Source organism: Myotis brandtii, unplaced genomic scaffold, assembly GCF_000412655.1.
Source record: "Myotis brandtii unplaced genomic scaffold, ASM41265v1 scaffold128, whole genome shotgun sequence".
NCBI lineage: Eukaryota > Metazoa > Chordata > Mammalia > Chiroptera > Vespertilionidae > Myotis > Myotis brandtii.
The window spans coordinates 94,807-109,569 of NW_005354508.1; the positions used below are offsets into that span (position 1 = coordinate 94,807).

The 14,763-nt window shown below is 38.2% G+C and overlaps 1 protein-coding gene across 5 annotated transcripts in view; it reads right to left on the reverse strand.

Moving 5' to 3' along the window:
* The window catches only part of ALCAM (activated leukocyte cell adhesion molecule), a 231,728-nt gene that overhangs the window by 22,345 nt on the left and 194,620 nt on the right, over positions 1-14,763 (reverse strand). For 3 of the 5 annotated variants that reach the window (XM_014534290.1, XM_005859618.2, XM_014534289.1), the window contains exons 9-14: positions 14,482-14,594; positions 11,010-11,145; positions 10,768-10,901; positions 8,044-8,176; positions 6,133-6,171; positions 5,733-5,850 (exon numbers count right to left, since the gene is read on the reverse strand). In XM_014534290.1, coding sequence (XP_014389776.1) covers positions 5,733-5,850; positions 6,133-6,171; positions 8,044-8,176; positions 10,768-10,901; positions 11,010-11,145; positions 14,482-14,594 — 673 coding nt within the window. The remainder of the gene's footprint in view (positions 1-5,732; positions 5,851-6,132; positions 6,172-8,043; positions 8,177-10,767; positions 10,902-11,009; positions 11,146-14,481; positions 14,595-14,763) is intronic. The other 2 variants (XM_014534292.1, XM_014534291.1) reach the window with 2 other exon arrangements.

Below are 14,763 nucleotides of genomic sequence, written 5' to 3' on the forward strand. Positions count from 1 at the left end.
CATCTCTCAGATGATTAGTGACTTTGAGCATGTTTTCATGTCTCCTGGCCTTTTGTATGTCCTCTTTTGAAAAGTGTCTACTTAGGTCTTTTGCCCATTTTTTGATTGGATTGTCTTATCTTCCTTTTGTTAAGTTGTATGCATTCCCTATAAATTTTGGAGATTAAACCCTTGTTGAACATAACATTGGCAAATATGTTCTCCCATGCAGTGGGCTTTCTTGTTGTTTTGTTGATGGTTTCTTTTGCTGTGCAGAAGGTTCTTATTTTGATGTAGTCCCATTTGTTTATTTTCTCCTTAGTTTCCATTGTCCTAGGAACTGTATCAGTAAAGATATTACTACGATATATGTCTGCTATTTTGCTGCCTATGGATTCTTCTAGGATTTTTATGGTTTCCCGTCTCATGTTTAAGTCCTTTATCCATTTTGAATTTATTTTTGTGTATGGTGTAAGTTGGTGCTCTAGTTTCATTTTTTTGCATATATCTGTCCAATTTTCCCAACACCATTTATTGAAGAGCCTATCTTGACTCCATTGTATGCTCTTGCCTCCTTTGTCAAATATTAACTGGGCATAATGGCTTGGGTTGATTTCTGGAGTCTCTGTTCTGTTCCATTGGTTTATATGTCTGTTCTTGTGCCAGTACCAGGCAGTTTTGAGAACAGTGACTTCGTAATATAGCTTGATATTTTATATTGTGATCCCTCCAACTTTGTTTTTCTTTCTCAAGACTGCTGTGGCTATTCAGGTCTTTTTAAAATTGCATATGAAATTTTGGAGAGTTTGTTGTAGGTCTTTGAAATAAGCTGTTAGTATTTTAATGGGGATTGCATTGAATCCATAGATTTCTTTGGGTAGTTTGGACATTTTAATGATGTTGATACTACCAGCCCATGAACACGATATGTTCTTCCATCTGTTTATGTCTTCCTCTATCTCTGTTTTTTCAATGTCCTGTAGTTTTCTGACAGGTGTTTGTTTGTTTTTTTACCTCCTTAGTTAAGTTTATTCCTAGGTATCTTAATATTTTTGGTGCAATGGTAAATGGGATTATTTTTTTAGTTTTGCTTTCTGTGAGTTCATTATTGGTGTATAAAAAGGCCACAGATTTCTGGATGTTAATTTTGTATCCTGCTACATTGCAGAATTCATTTATTAGGTCTAGTAGTTCTTTTATGGAGTCTTCGGGGTTTTCTATGTACTGTATCATGTCATCTGCGAATAATGACAGTTTTACTTCTTCTTTTCCAATTTGGATGCCTTTTATTTCTTCTTCTTGTCTGACAGATATGGCTAGCAGTTCCAGTACTATGTTGAACAGGAGTGGTGAGAATGGGCATCCTTGTCTTGTTCCTGTCCTTAGGGGAAATTGTTTTAGTTTTTGCACATTGAGTACTATGTTGACTGTAGGTTTTTCATATAAGGTTTTTATTATTTTGAGGTATGAGCTCTCTATTCCCACTTTGTTGAGGGTTTTTACCAGGAAAGGGTGTTGGATTTTGTCAAATGCATTGTCTGCATCAATTGATATAATGCATCTATGTTCATCATGGATATCCTATATTATAAAAGGGTAATATGCCAATTGTCCAAATGGCGGAATGACCGGTTGCTATGACGCACACTGACCATCAGGGGTCAGATGTTCAATGCAGGAGTTGCCCCACAGTGGGAGAGCTGCTCAGCCAGAAGGCGACTGATGACTGATGAGCACAGTGTCGGTGGCATGAGTCTTTCCACGGGAAGCCAGACTAAGCCATCAGTCAGACATCCCCTGAGGACCCCTGGACTGCAATAGTGCATAGGTCAGACTGAGGGACCCTGCCCCCCATCCCCCAGTGCACAAATGTCATGCACCAGGCCTCTAGTTGGCCTATAATTCTCTTTCTTTGTAGTGTCTATATCTGGTTTTGTGATTAGGATAATGCTGGCTTCATAGAAAGAGCTTGGAAGTCTTCCTTCCTCCTGAATTTTTTGGAATAATCTGAGGACAGGTTTTAGTTCTTCTTTGAATGTTTGGTAAAACTCCCCTAAGGACCGGGTCTTTTGTTAAAAACAGTTTTTTGATTACTGTTTCAATTTCATCAGTAGTTATTGGCCTATTTATGTTTTTTGATTCTTCCTGATCGAGTTTGGAAGCTTGTATTTTTCTAAGAATATGTCCATTTTTTCTAGGTTGTCCAGTTTGTTGGAGTAGAGTTGTTCATAGTATTTTTTTTTATAATCCTTTGTGTGTCTGTGGGGTCAGTTGTTACTTCACCTCTTTCATTTCTGATTTTTTTTTTATTTTGGTCCTCTTTCTTTCTTGGTGAGCCTGGCTAGAGGTTCATCAATCTTGTTTATCCTTTCAAAGAACCAGCTCTTGATTTTATTCATCTTTTGTATTGTTATTTTTTTTTTTTTGTGTGTGTGTGTGTGTGTGTGTGTGTGTGTGTGTGTGTTTTTCTTTTGTCTCTTGTCATTTGTTTTCACTCTGATCTTTACTATTTCCTTCCTTCTGCTTACTCTGGGCTTTTCTTGTTGCTCTCTTTCTAATTCTTTAAGTTGTTGGGTTAGATAATTTATTACCATTTTTTTTTGAAGTATGCCTATAGGGCTATGAACTTCCATCTCAGGACTGCTTTCACTGTGTCCCAGAGATTTTGGATTGTTGTGTTTTTATTGTCATTTGTTTCCAAGATACTTTTTATTGATTATGTGATTTTTGTATATCAATTTGTTTATGTGATCTATAACGTTTATTAATTTGTGGATATTGTACCAGCCTTGCATCCCTGGAATAAATCCCACTTGTCATGATGTATGATCTTTCTAATGTAATGCTGGATCTGATTTGCTAGAATTTTGTTGAGGATTTTAACATCTATGTTTATTAGTGATATTGGCCTGTAATTCTCTTTCTTTGTAGTGTTTTTATCTGGTTTTGGAATTAGAATAATGCTTTAGTAAGATACTGTAAAGGAAATTCAGGAAGGCTTAACTATTAGCCTATTGATACTATAAAGGCAAGTGTCCATTTATTTATACATGATGTTAATTTTAGGTTACCATATGATAATAACTAATGTAGTAACAACCTAACCGCCCACATAAATTTCTTCTATTCATAGACAAATGGTATCTGATGAAATACTGGGAATTAGAATAGGGTGATTAAGGATGTTGGGGATAGTTCAAGAATTTAACAGTCATTTGATCATAATTTAGAGTACTTCTGCTCATTTTTCAGCTCAATTTCTGAACATAGGAAAATTTTATTTTCATTCTTTTAGGATATAAAATTACTTTGGAGTATGTCAGAAATCCTAAGAAAATAAAATAGAAAAACCCTAGAGCCCAAGCTGCTAGATTTGTGCATTCATTATTGTCTGTTATAGATTTTGATCATTAGGAAACATAGAAATAGATAGCGAATTTCTATAAGATAGATATTGCCTCTGGGAAACTCTTTGCATTTCCTTTCACTTTCATGGCACAGGCAGGGAAACTTCCTAAATTTTCCACAGAAACCATAGACACAAACCCACATGAAGTAGTTGTAGGCAAAATGTTCATTGAGAAAAGGAACACGTGTTACCATGTGATGGTGGGGACTGACCAAGATTGAGGAGTGAAGTCCCAAGATCAGAAATGACTGTACCTCAATGTGAATGTGCATATATACATCAAACTCAACATACAATACGAAAATGGTTCTGCCTTACATGACCAAACAAGAGAAAAAGTAAGGCAGTGAGAGGTAGTAAGGCCTGGTGATTCTAAAACAACACAAAGATTCTAAAACATCACTGCCTTAAAGACAATTCTGTCCCTTATCAACTGTTCAAGTCATTCAACCATTCCCTGCCTTAGATTTTTTAAAATGTAAAATCTCTATATGTAAAACCCTAACATGCAAATAGACCAAATGGCAGAACAACCGAACCGGTCGCTATGACATGTGCTGACCACCAGGGGGCATGCGTGGAACATGCAGGGCGTTGGCCACGGTTGGATAGTGGAACAGGTGAGAGGGGGCGCCAGACCAAGGCTGGGCGCCAGTCACTGTCATTGGGGCGAGTCTCTGGTGGTTACTGAAAATTCTTTGTTCCCATGCCATGGTCCCGCCCGGTGCTCACACCTGCTGCTGGCACTGGCTCTGCTCATACCCGGTGCTGGCGCCAGAGCCGCTATTCACACCCACTGCCAGCACCTGGTGGTGGCCCTGATCAGGGCTTCTCCACCTCCCCCTGCTCCTGAGGGGCGATCAGGGCAGCAGCTGCTGCTCGCACCCCACTGACAGTGCTGGCCTTGCTCGCACCTGCTGCTGGCGCTGGCCCCAATTGCTCAGTGCCATCAGGCCCCAATCACTCTGTGCCATCAGTGGGTGCGAGCGGGGCCAGTGCATCAGTGCATGGGAGCAGCAGCAGTGGGAGTGGGACTGCCGGCAGACAGGCGACCAGGGACCTCAGCGGAAGGAGCCAGGCAGGAGTGCAGAGGATGGGCCGAGACCCCCTCTGTGCCCACTGCAGCCTTGTGGCCCACAGTTCCTTTCAAGGTGCATGAATTCGTGCACTGGGCCCCTGGTATGAATAATAATAGTATCTACTTCAAAGATGGGTTATGAGAATAAAACCGAGCTCAATACATGCTCATATTATGTGACTTAAAAATTTCTGAGCTAGGGCCTCTCCTTGAGCTCCATTTGAATATTTTTCCACTGAAATTGTTAATATCTTCATAGAGTAAGATCATGAACACTGAGTGTGCTTTTTCGTTTGATTTTCTTTTAGGTTAATTTACCTGAGCTGTTAAAAGTGGTTATATTAGACAACAAGAAGATATAAAATTAAGTCCAAATTTGCCACTAGCTATACACATCCCCTTGCAAAAGTCAATGTCTTCATTTATAAGATAAGAGGATTAGAAGCCCATGTTTTAAATGAGCAGTATATCACAGAACCACCAATAAAACTTTTAAAAAATGCAAATGCTAAAGCCCATCTCTGCCCAAGTTCATCTCAATATAGGGTCAGGGGTGGGGTGATGAGGAGTAAGTACCAGGCATGTGTGAATGTTAAGAATATTTATTAGTTAATTGTATTTTCATTAAAACCACTGTTAGATGAATTATAAGGTTGATACTATCTGTATTATTTTATGATTCTAATAATTTTAAACCTAAACACCATCTAAATCATTTTAAAGTAGTCTTGGTACTTTGTCTAATAATTTTTTTTAAAATTCAAGATGAAATAATGAATAATTTTTCTTTGAATTACATCATTCTATGGGGCAATGTGACCTAAATACAATAGAGGAGTAGTGACAACAAGATCATTCTAGCTCAGTGGCAGTTTCACTGATGGCTAGACCTGTCCCTGCAAAGACACTTGGCCATATGTGCAGGAAGTACTAGTCACTTTTAAGTAATCTCTATCAACCTCCATAAAATGGTTTAGAATGGTTGACTTCTAGGCAATATGTGGTTTTTAAAAATCCACCTAGGCATTGAAAAATTAAATAGTTGAATTCGGACTATTGACTGAGAAAAGTAATGAGACACATGTGAAATCATACTCCAAGCCGTGTCCCCGATGTTGGTAATATCACTATGAGCTGAAAGCAAACAGGATCAGCCTGAGGTGGGTGATATGTCTTTCCTATCATAGAAATTACAGCTGGGTGGAGCATTGCATTTTCTCCCGGTGGATGTCAATGAACAAGAAAGATCTTTCCCACACAACTTACTTTGATTTCTTCATGTACAGCCAGTAGACAACTCCAGCAACGAGGGCAGCAAGGAGGAGACCAACGACGATGCCCACAATGAGCTTTGCCTGATCATTCACCTTTTCTCTGTTTTCATCTACAACAAAGAAGAAAGGCCCATGCGATTATAGACAATGCCAAGAATTTTTGGAAGGAAATCAATCTGGTTATTATTTCTTATTAAAAATGATTGTGGCTCACTACTATTAGTAACATGCAAACTTGTGAATTGAAAGGATACAATTTTAGCATTCTTACTATCTCGTTTCATTTTAATTCAAGTCAAAATTGTGGAGGCTAAGAAAATTACTTAAACATTGACACTTCATAAATCTTGAGCTGATAGTCAAGGAAGAAGAGTCGGCAGCATAGTACCTACCACTTATCACATCTGCCTCATCGTGTTCTGGAATACTTACTGAAATGAAAAATGTTAATATGAAATTAAAAACAAAATTTGTTGATAAATGAAAGTCACCTTTACTATTATAGTATGATATAATAATACTTAGAGATAAAATATCTATTCTAAAGCTAAGGGTAGAAAATTTTTTTACATTTAATAGAGCGGGAACTTTTCTACAAGACAATTAATCTTCTTTTAAGGAAGGAGAGTAGTTAAAATTGCAAAAGGATGAATTTACCATAAAAATTTCACAACTGACAAGCTATAGTATGAATCTAAAATACATAGAAATTTCCCCACAATCTGCCACCTTTTGATGGGACTTTTTTTTTTTTTTTAAGGAGAAACAAGTTGCCACATATGAAATATACAATGCAGTGTTTCTCAAATTTTCTCAATTTTTCCTGCCTCCATAGAGGAGAAGTAATTTTCCTCGTTAGTGTTAGGGACTTACCACTAGAGACCTCCTTAAAGTAGTGGGTCTGGAGGTTAAAACTGGGGATGTCTTGGAAGTTAAGAGGCACTGTGTGTGATTTTGTAAAAGCCTTCAAATAACTCTGCTGGTGCCAGGCTCCTGGCTCATTCTAGGAATCACTGCTGCAGTGGATTACCGGCTGAAGTCAAATGACCTAAATATTCTCCTAGGCATGGGCCTGAACCAGCACTTACAGTGATGTTTGTTAAACTGCAGATTCCCCAATCTTTCCTCATAAAAATGGGGATCTCAGGAGGTGCTCACTGAACTGAAAAACGACTGTATTAAATGTTGGTCAAGCCACTGCAAAGTCTAGAAGACCACTCTTCAATGGGTTAAAATAAAAAGAGAGACTTGTGTTCAGGGAGAAAGGATACGTTCCCTTTCTAGGTAGGACAAATCAATACTCGCTGAATTAAATTCTGAGAAGTCAATGCTCCTATTTTCCAGTTAAATTTGTTTGGTTCTTTTCTTGTCTGTTCAGCAGGCTTTAATATTCCAGTCATAATCTGTTAAAAACTATTATCTTTAGACAATTATTTTCTCCTGGCTCCAGCTAACTCCTGGCCAGTGTATCCCTATCCTGCTAATGTCACATACAGATTCCAACTGACTGAAGAGTAAGAGTTTGGAAGGTCAGGTAGCCTCCTGTTCGGAGCTGAACCTCATTCTAAGCCTCTCCTGATTTCAGGTTGATTTAGTAATAGGAACAATGACAGAACTGAAGATGATGGATAATTTCAAATAAATGACAAATGTTTTCAGAAGCTGCATTTCGTGTGCATGTATTACCCTGATTTCACTATTGACAATTTTTTTTCACTTTTTCTGAGATAACCTCATATGACTTTTAGCTATGATTCAAATATTGTATTCAAAAGCATCAATTTTTAAAACTGGATTTCATTAATTCTGACACCAATTTGACTACCAATTTGCTAAATGACTTTAAGCATGTGACATTCCTGTATAAAATAACAGTAGGATAAATACCACAAATAATTAGTATGCAAAATAACAGATTAAAGATAATTAAAATGTTATCAAAATTAAAACTGTTACACAAGTGTTTTAAGAAAATCTTTGAATTATCTGTACTCTGAACACAAAATATAGATTAAATAATAGCAACTCAGTTCATATCATCTCATGCTCTTAGGAAACATTCCCATATAAGTTAAGGCCTTTGACTCATAAGACATGAAATGATTTAGCTGTCAAGACAAGAATTATACAAGAATGGACACCACAAATAAAAAATAAAAAAGAACCTATGATGATGATACTAAATGAAAAATAAATAAAACTTACCATAATGCAGGATAGGAAGATGGAATTGAAGATTTTAAACTAATGAAGAATAACTTCAAATTTTCTTACTTTTTAAATGTCAGAAATGAAATACTCACTAGCAGAGACATTCAAGGAGTTTACTGTTCTCTCCAGCTGGTTTTCTGCTGTGCAAGTTAATGTAACATTCTCTTCAGGGGAAATGATAATTTTACTATAATACTTGCCATTGATATAAGGAGATTCCTCTGTCTGGAAAAGAACAAAGAAATACAGATTTAGAAATGGAACTAGGTCAATAACACGGGAAAGAGTAATGCTGAGTGAAACAGGATAGGTGTGGTGCTCTGTAGTGCTATCTAGTGTTCAAGGGTATATGTAAGGTCATAGACATAGACTACTTCAGGTTTACATCTACAGCAGAGAGGAGAAAAAAAGTAGTAAATTCATAATTGGACTCCTGTTTATGCTTGTATTATAAATTCTAATAATTAAATTCACTAAACTCATCTTTTCAAAAGATACTCAGAGTAGTTAATATTTTGGCATGAGAGTACTTATTTCAAAATATTAATCATCAATTTTCCCATAATAAACTAATGAATTCAGTGCTCTTTTAAAAAATATGTTTTTATTGATTTCAGAGAAAGAAATGGAAAGGGAAAGATATAGAAACATCGATGAGCAAGAAACAATTGGCTGCCTCCTACACACCCCCTACTGGGGATCGAGCCTGGGCATGTGCCCTGACTGGAAATCCAATCTGTGACCTCTTGGTACATAGGACGACCATTATATCTAAGTACATATTTATATAGGCTTTTACTCATGGGAAATCTAACTCTTTTTTCCTCAATTGTCCTGAGCTAAACACAGAGGATGAGTTCTTTCTTAGTTATTGGTAAATTCATTTTGTTGTGAAGTATTGATGAGGACAATCACTGTATTTAATTCCTCCAAAAATGAGACAATTCACTTTAATCTCTTCCTAGGACTAGACTCCTAAGTCTAATACGACAAGAGCAAATATGTACTTGTGCTCTTTTCTTAATCCCTATTTAGACACGCCATGTATTGGTTCCGACTTAGTTTCCCTTCAGCTGCAATGTAAGGACCTTGAGAACAAGAGCTAGTTTCATGCTTAGGGATTTTTTCTAGTTCCTGGGGCAGGGTGGGGCAGGGTTTTCAGGAGTTGTAAAATAATAGATTCACCATGTGTTTTTGGAGGGAACAAATAAAAGATTATGTGTATCAGCACAAACCTAGAACAAGAAAAATAACATATCACCTAGTGGGCCAGAATCAATTCTTCTCCTTGACAATGAAGAATAGCATTATTATTTTTATCCTCATAGTAAGTTCACCTGCTATTGTACCACTTCCCACCAGTATTTTTCATGTGACTTTCTCACTGAGTCTTTCTTCTTGTTATTTTTAACTCTACAACATATATTTACTCATTTCTTTTATACCTTTGCATCTTTCATTCATCAAATATTTATTGGGTGCTTATTTTTCTATTTTTTTACATTCACATTACCAATACCTATAAGTCCTTTTTGACTTTAATTGAATAAAAGAAGGGGGAAAAGCAAAAAAAAAAAGAAATAGTCATTTTTGATGCTAAAATTTAACTTGTACATTGTATAGGTGGTTCACATCTTCACCTGAGTCAGGACACCTGCATTTCCTGCCAGAGCCTCTCTGTCCTGCTCATGCATGCTTTCTGTGTGTCCCCATCCCACCTAACCAGATCGGTAGTCTTTTGCTTTGGGGACCTTCCATGTTTGGAATTATGCAAATATATATGCATCAACCATAGGTAAAAGAGCCAAAATTCACCTTGCTCTGCAAAACCACATTACATAATTTGGACCACCAGCCCAACATCCCTGGACAGAGAAAGAGTAGAAATTTAAGTTTAAAACTCAATTGCAACTCTGCTTTATGTATGCCTTCTCAGATTGCAACTGGGCCCAAAGCTGGGAAGAAGGCAACACAGAAGATTCAGAGAATCAAATGGCACCTCTGGGTGTTGTTGAAGAGTCTTTATGTGGCTCCACTGAGAAGAGCGACCTGAAGACTGTCAGAGAGAAAATGGAATTAAGAAGTATCTCAGTAACCTCAGCAGACGGACAAGTTAATGAGATTCTAGCTCTGAACCCCTAGTGACAGACCATATTCTCATCGTTTTAATTTTTTTTAATTTTGTCAAAGTAAAAAGAAAATTACTGGTAGTGTTCATAACTTCTTAGCCCTTTACTATGACTAAAATGTCCTGACAAAAGTACAAATATTAAGTTTTGGTTTATGTTTCCTTTGGTTCAGAAGGACACATCCTAGATACTATGTTAGCCTTACTCTAGCCCTGGCCCTGGCACACACAAACCAGACCAGATGTCAGCGAACACTTGAATGTGTTCTCTACCACACTTCAGGGCCCAGTTTTAAGAGGAAATATCCCTTAATGTGCGTAAGTAAGCAAAGTAATGGAGGCCACTTATACTCAGACGTGTTAAGTTTATCATGCAGAAAAGTACATACCTTAATGTTTTAATCACCAGGTTTCAGGAGTTAATTACCATGGAACAACATCCAATTTATGTTCTTTTAAAAACAGATACTGACCACAACACCATGATTCTTTCATTCTCCATGGCCCTGGTATCTAAAATCTCTTTGAGCCATGTTCTGCTTTTGGGAAAATTAAGAATTTAGCAAAAGCTTCCTCTGAGGACATTCTGAAAATTTCACCTTGGTAAGCAGCTTCACCCACAGTGTAAGTCCAGATAAAACCCCATATTGGACCAAGTGCAGCATATAACAAGAAGACGAATACTTGCTTGGTTTATGACACTTCCGCTACCAGTAATTGTCCACTGTATGGCAGGCTTTGGAAACCCTTCCACATGGCAGATGACTGTTTTAGACAGGCCTCTGGGATCAATGATTTTTGTCATTCTGATTTGAGGTTTTCCTGAAATATTATTAAAAACAAAATAAGATGTTGACCAAAGGTCATAGAATTAACCAGAGAGCAAATTCTCAAAGAAAATATGGAGGGAGTGTTCAAGTATTTTATTACCTTCTACAATGAGAGTCAATGACTCTCTTTTCTTTAGTCCTTCCACCTCCTGCAGAGCAGTTTCACAGACATAGTTTCCCGCATCCTGATATTGGAGACTAGAAAATGATGGGCTAGATTTAAGCCTGGTGTTATCCTGATTAAATAAAAAGTTAATTACTGCACAGGGCACAATAATAACTCTCAATGTGTTTACTAGATAAATAATTAGGCCTAAAATGATTCTTCTGGGTCTAATGAAAACACAAGCTTCTTTTTCTTAACTTCGGATGACTTCAAAAGTAGGTTTCCCTTTTCTTTAGTACTCCTAGAACCAGACATTATTTCAGACTTTTCTGTGTATTGAACTTGTAATTTGGAGCAGTTCTTAAATTTCTGAGACTCAGTTTTATTATTTGTAAAAGAGGGTAATAACCTTCTTGAACTGTTATGAGGCCTTTTTATAAAAACAATACAATGTGTTTACACTAAGGAAAGTTCTTGATGCATAGTAATTACTCCTTGTAGAAAATGTATAACTAGGAATGACAGACATTGAAGACTTGTGCTAAGTAATTGATGATGGGTATAGATGCGTGAAAGGATACAGTTATCAACAGGGGATCCAGTACAGAGCCATGGCAATTATGAATGACAACATGCTTGATTGATTGATTGATTGATTGATTGCTTAATCCTCACCCAAGGATATTTTTCCTTTGATTTTTAGAGAGAGTGGAAGGGAGGCAGAGAGACAGAGATACAAACACATCAGTTGGTTGCTTCCAGTACATGCCCTGACCAGGGCTGGGGATGGAGCCTGCAACCAAGGTATGTGCCCTTGACTGGAATCAAACTCGGGACCCTTCAGTCCACGGGCTGATTCTCTACCCACTGAGCCAAACTGGCTAGGGTGACAACATGCTTTTTAAAGAAACCCTTAATAACAACTTACTATCCAATTTCAATGAACAAAGGAAATATAACATTTAATTTAAAATAATCACTTGATATATAGAAAATGATGCTATTTTATTAGGAATTGAAATGCTCAGAAGCAGACAACTAAACTGAATCCTAAGATTATGTGATCTTTGTCCACTATGAATTTTTTCCTCTCCCATCAACAAACCAATGGCCAGACAATATTGATCACTGATATTAGGTATTCAATTAACAACAGTGACTGCAGTTGATATAGAAACTGGTTTAGTCAAGTAAACTAGAGTCTCTAGTCCTGTAGTAAAACATACTATGAATGTTCAGAATGCCACTGAGTAGTCTAATTGCTTAGAACTTGTCTAGCCCTTTGATTATCAACTACTATAAATATATAATGTTAAATATATAGTCTCTTGAGTAACACTTTAATATCTGAGTGAACAAAAAGTTGTGATAAGGTGGTTAAAACAAAGTGCAATAAGAAAGAGTCAGAGAACAAGTAACTGGATCTGCCATTAAAAGAGATCAAAGAGCAATACAAAGTTATTTATATTTTCATCAAGAAGAAGCTCTAGGAATAAATTTCTCCACAATTGTTTATAAAGATAATACTTGCCAACCCTTACTTCAAATGGTATGTATGCGTGTTGTCAACACTTTACTGGTAAAATGCTCCTGTTATATGCCATGTTCTGGGGATTAATGTACTAAGTGTTTAGATTTAGTAGCCAAGGATTTGGGTGGAGGGATCACAGTTACAACCATTGACTTTCGGGGGAACCCTGTCTCAAATAACAAATTACCAATCCTACTTTCGTACTCTAAAAATATAGCAATAATTGGGTCCAGGAAATGCCCTACATTTCAGACAATTACAAGAAAATATTAGCACTCCCTCAAAAAGTACTGACTGAGATCCTAGCATGTTCCAGGTGTTCTACTATGGCTTAAAGATGAAAGAGATATGTACCTCCAAAGAGTTACTACTTCAGTAGAACACACATTCAGACACTTAAGATTAGTTTCAGCAATCTTTACTCTTAGTAAGGCTGGAGCTCAAGTCTCTACTCTGTCACTTATGTGCTTTGTGATTTCTTTCATTTCAACCTCTTTATGATTAATGCGAGGAAATAATAAATGTCCTGCATATTTCACAGGGTTGTTGTAACTGTCATGTGAGAATAATGTAGGTTACAACACATCATAAATCCTTCAGCCCTAAAAAATATAGATGTTCTAGAGGCCTGGTGCACGAATTCGTGCATGGGTGGGGTCCCTCTAGGTGGCCTGCGGGGATTGGGCCAAAACCCGCAGTCCAATGCCACCTGCAGCTTCTACCTGCCACTCCTGGTTATCCTCGCCCCACTGTGCCTGCCACAGGCTCTTGCCCAATCAGTCCCTCTCAGGAGAGGCTTGCACTGCCACAGCAGCACTTGCCAGCCATGAGCCCTGCGTCTGGCACTCTCCCGAGGGGAATGGCCTGCGGGACCGGGCTGAAACCAGCTCTCAAACATCCCCCAAAGGGTCCCAGATTGCAAGAGGGCGCAGGCCATGCTGAGGGACCCCACCAGTGCATGATTGGACCAGGAGGGACCGTGGGAGGACTCCAGGGCCTGTCCGGCCCATCTCGCTCAATCCCAATCAGCCAGACCCCAGCAGTAAGCCAACTTACTGGTTGGAGCATCTGCCCTCTGGTGGTCAGTGCACATCATAGCAAGCTGTTGAGTAGCCTTAGCATATCATTAGCATATTACACTTTGAGTCATTGTTCGGTTGTTCTGCTGTTTGGTCTATTTGCATATTACCCTTTTATTATATGGGATATGTATGTATCTCTGAGCATGTATATATGTGTATAATTACTTAGTATATACACATTATTAAATTAATACCCCCAAACTAAGTTTCATAGAATCAATTATAAATGCTGCACTATTGTTTAGTACCTCTAAAATTATATTGTGACATGATTTTTATTATTATATACTAGTGGCCTGGTGCATGAAATTCATGCACAGGGGGGATTCCCTCAACTGAGCCTGCATCCTCTCCAATGAGGGACCTCTTGGGGGATGTCTGACTGCAGGTTTAGGTCCGATCCCTGTGGGCAGTCGGACATCCCTCTCGCAATCTGGGACCACTGGCTCCTAACCACTCACCTGCCTCCCTACCTGATCGTCCCTAACTGCCTCTGCCAGCCTGATCTCCCCTAACTGCCCACCCCTGCTGGCCTGATCACCCCTAACTGTGACCCCTGCTGGCCTGATCTCGCCCCCAACTTCCCTCCCCTGCCAGCCTGATCACCCCTAACTGTCTCTGCCTCGGCCCTCACCACCATGGCTTTGTCTGAAAGGAAGTCAGATGTCCGGAAGATGGCCGGTCAACCTGGTCTAATTAGGATATTACCCTTTTATTAGTATAGATAGAGTATGAGTGTGAGTACATAAACACATTACCCATGAATATACATATTGGATATCACATAAAATGCAAAAGAAGCCTGAGGAAGAATCAGTTCAAACAGCAGATGTTACCAAGGAATATTACTTACTTTCATCCATACCACAGTTGCGTTCCGACTAGCAGATATTGTGCATGACACAGGCAGGGCATCCCCGATCTGCTTGGTCACTTCCCCACTTGGATTTAAGGACAAATCCAAATCTGTGAAGCAGAAAATCTGCTTAAAATTCAAACTCCAGGAAGGAAGATAATCAAAATATTTTATAAAAGAAGTGATCGGGAAAATCCCTCTAATTGCACTTGAAAATTCAGAACTGATTTGTGTGCCTGAAATAACTGAACTATAGCATAATCAGTCATTTTTCAAACC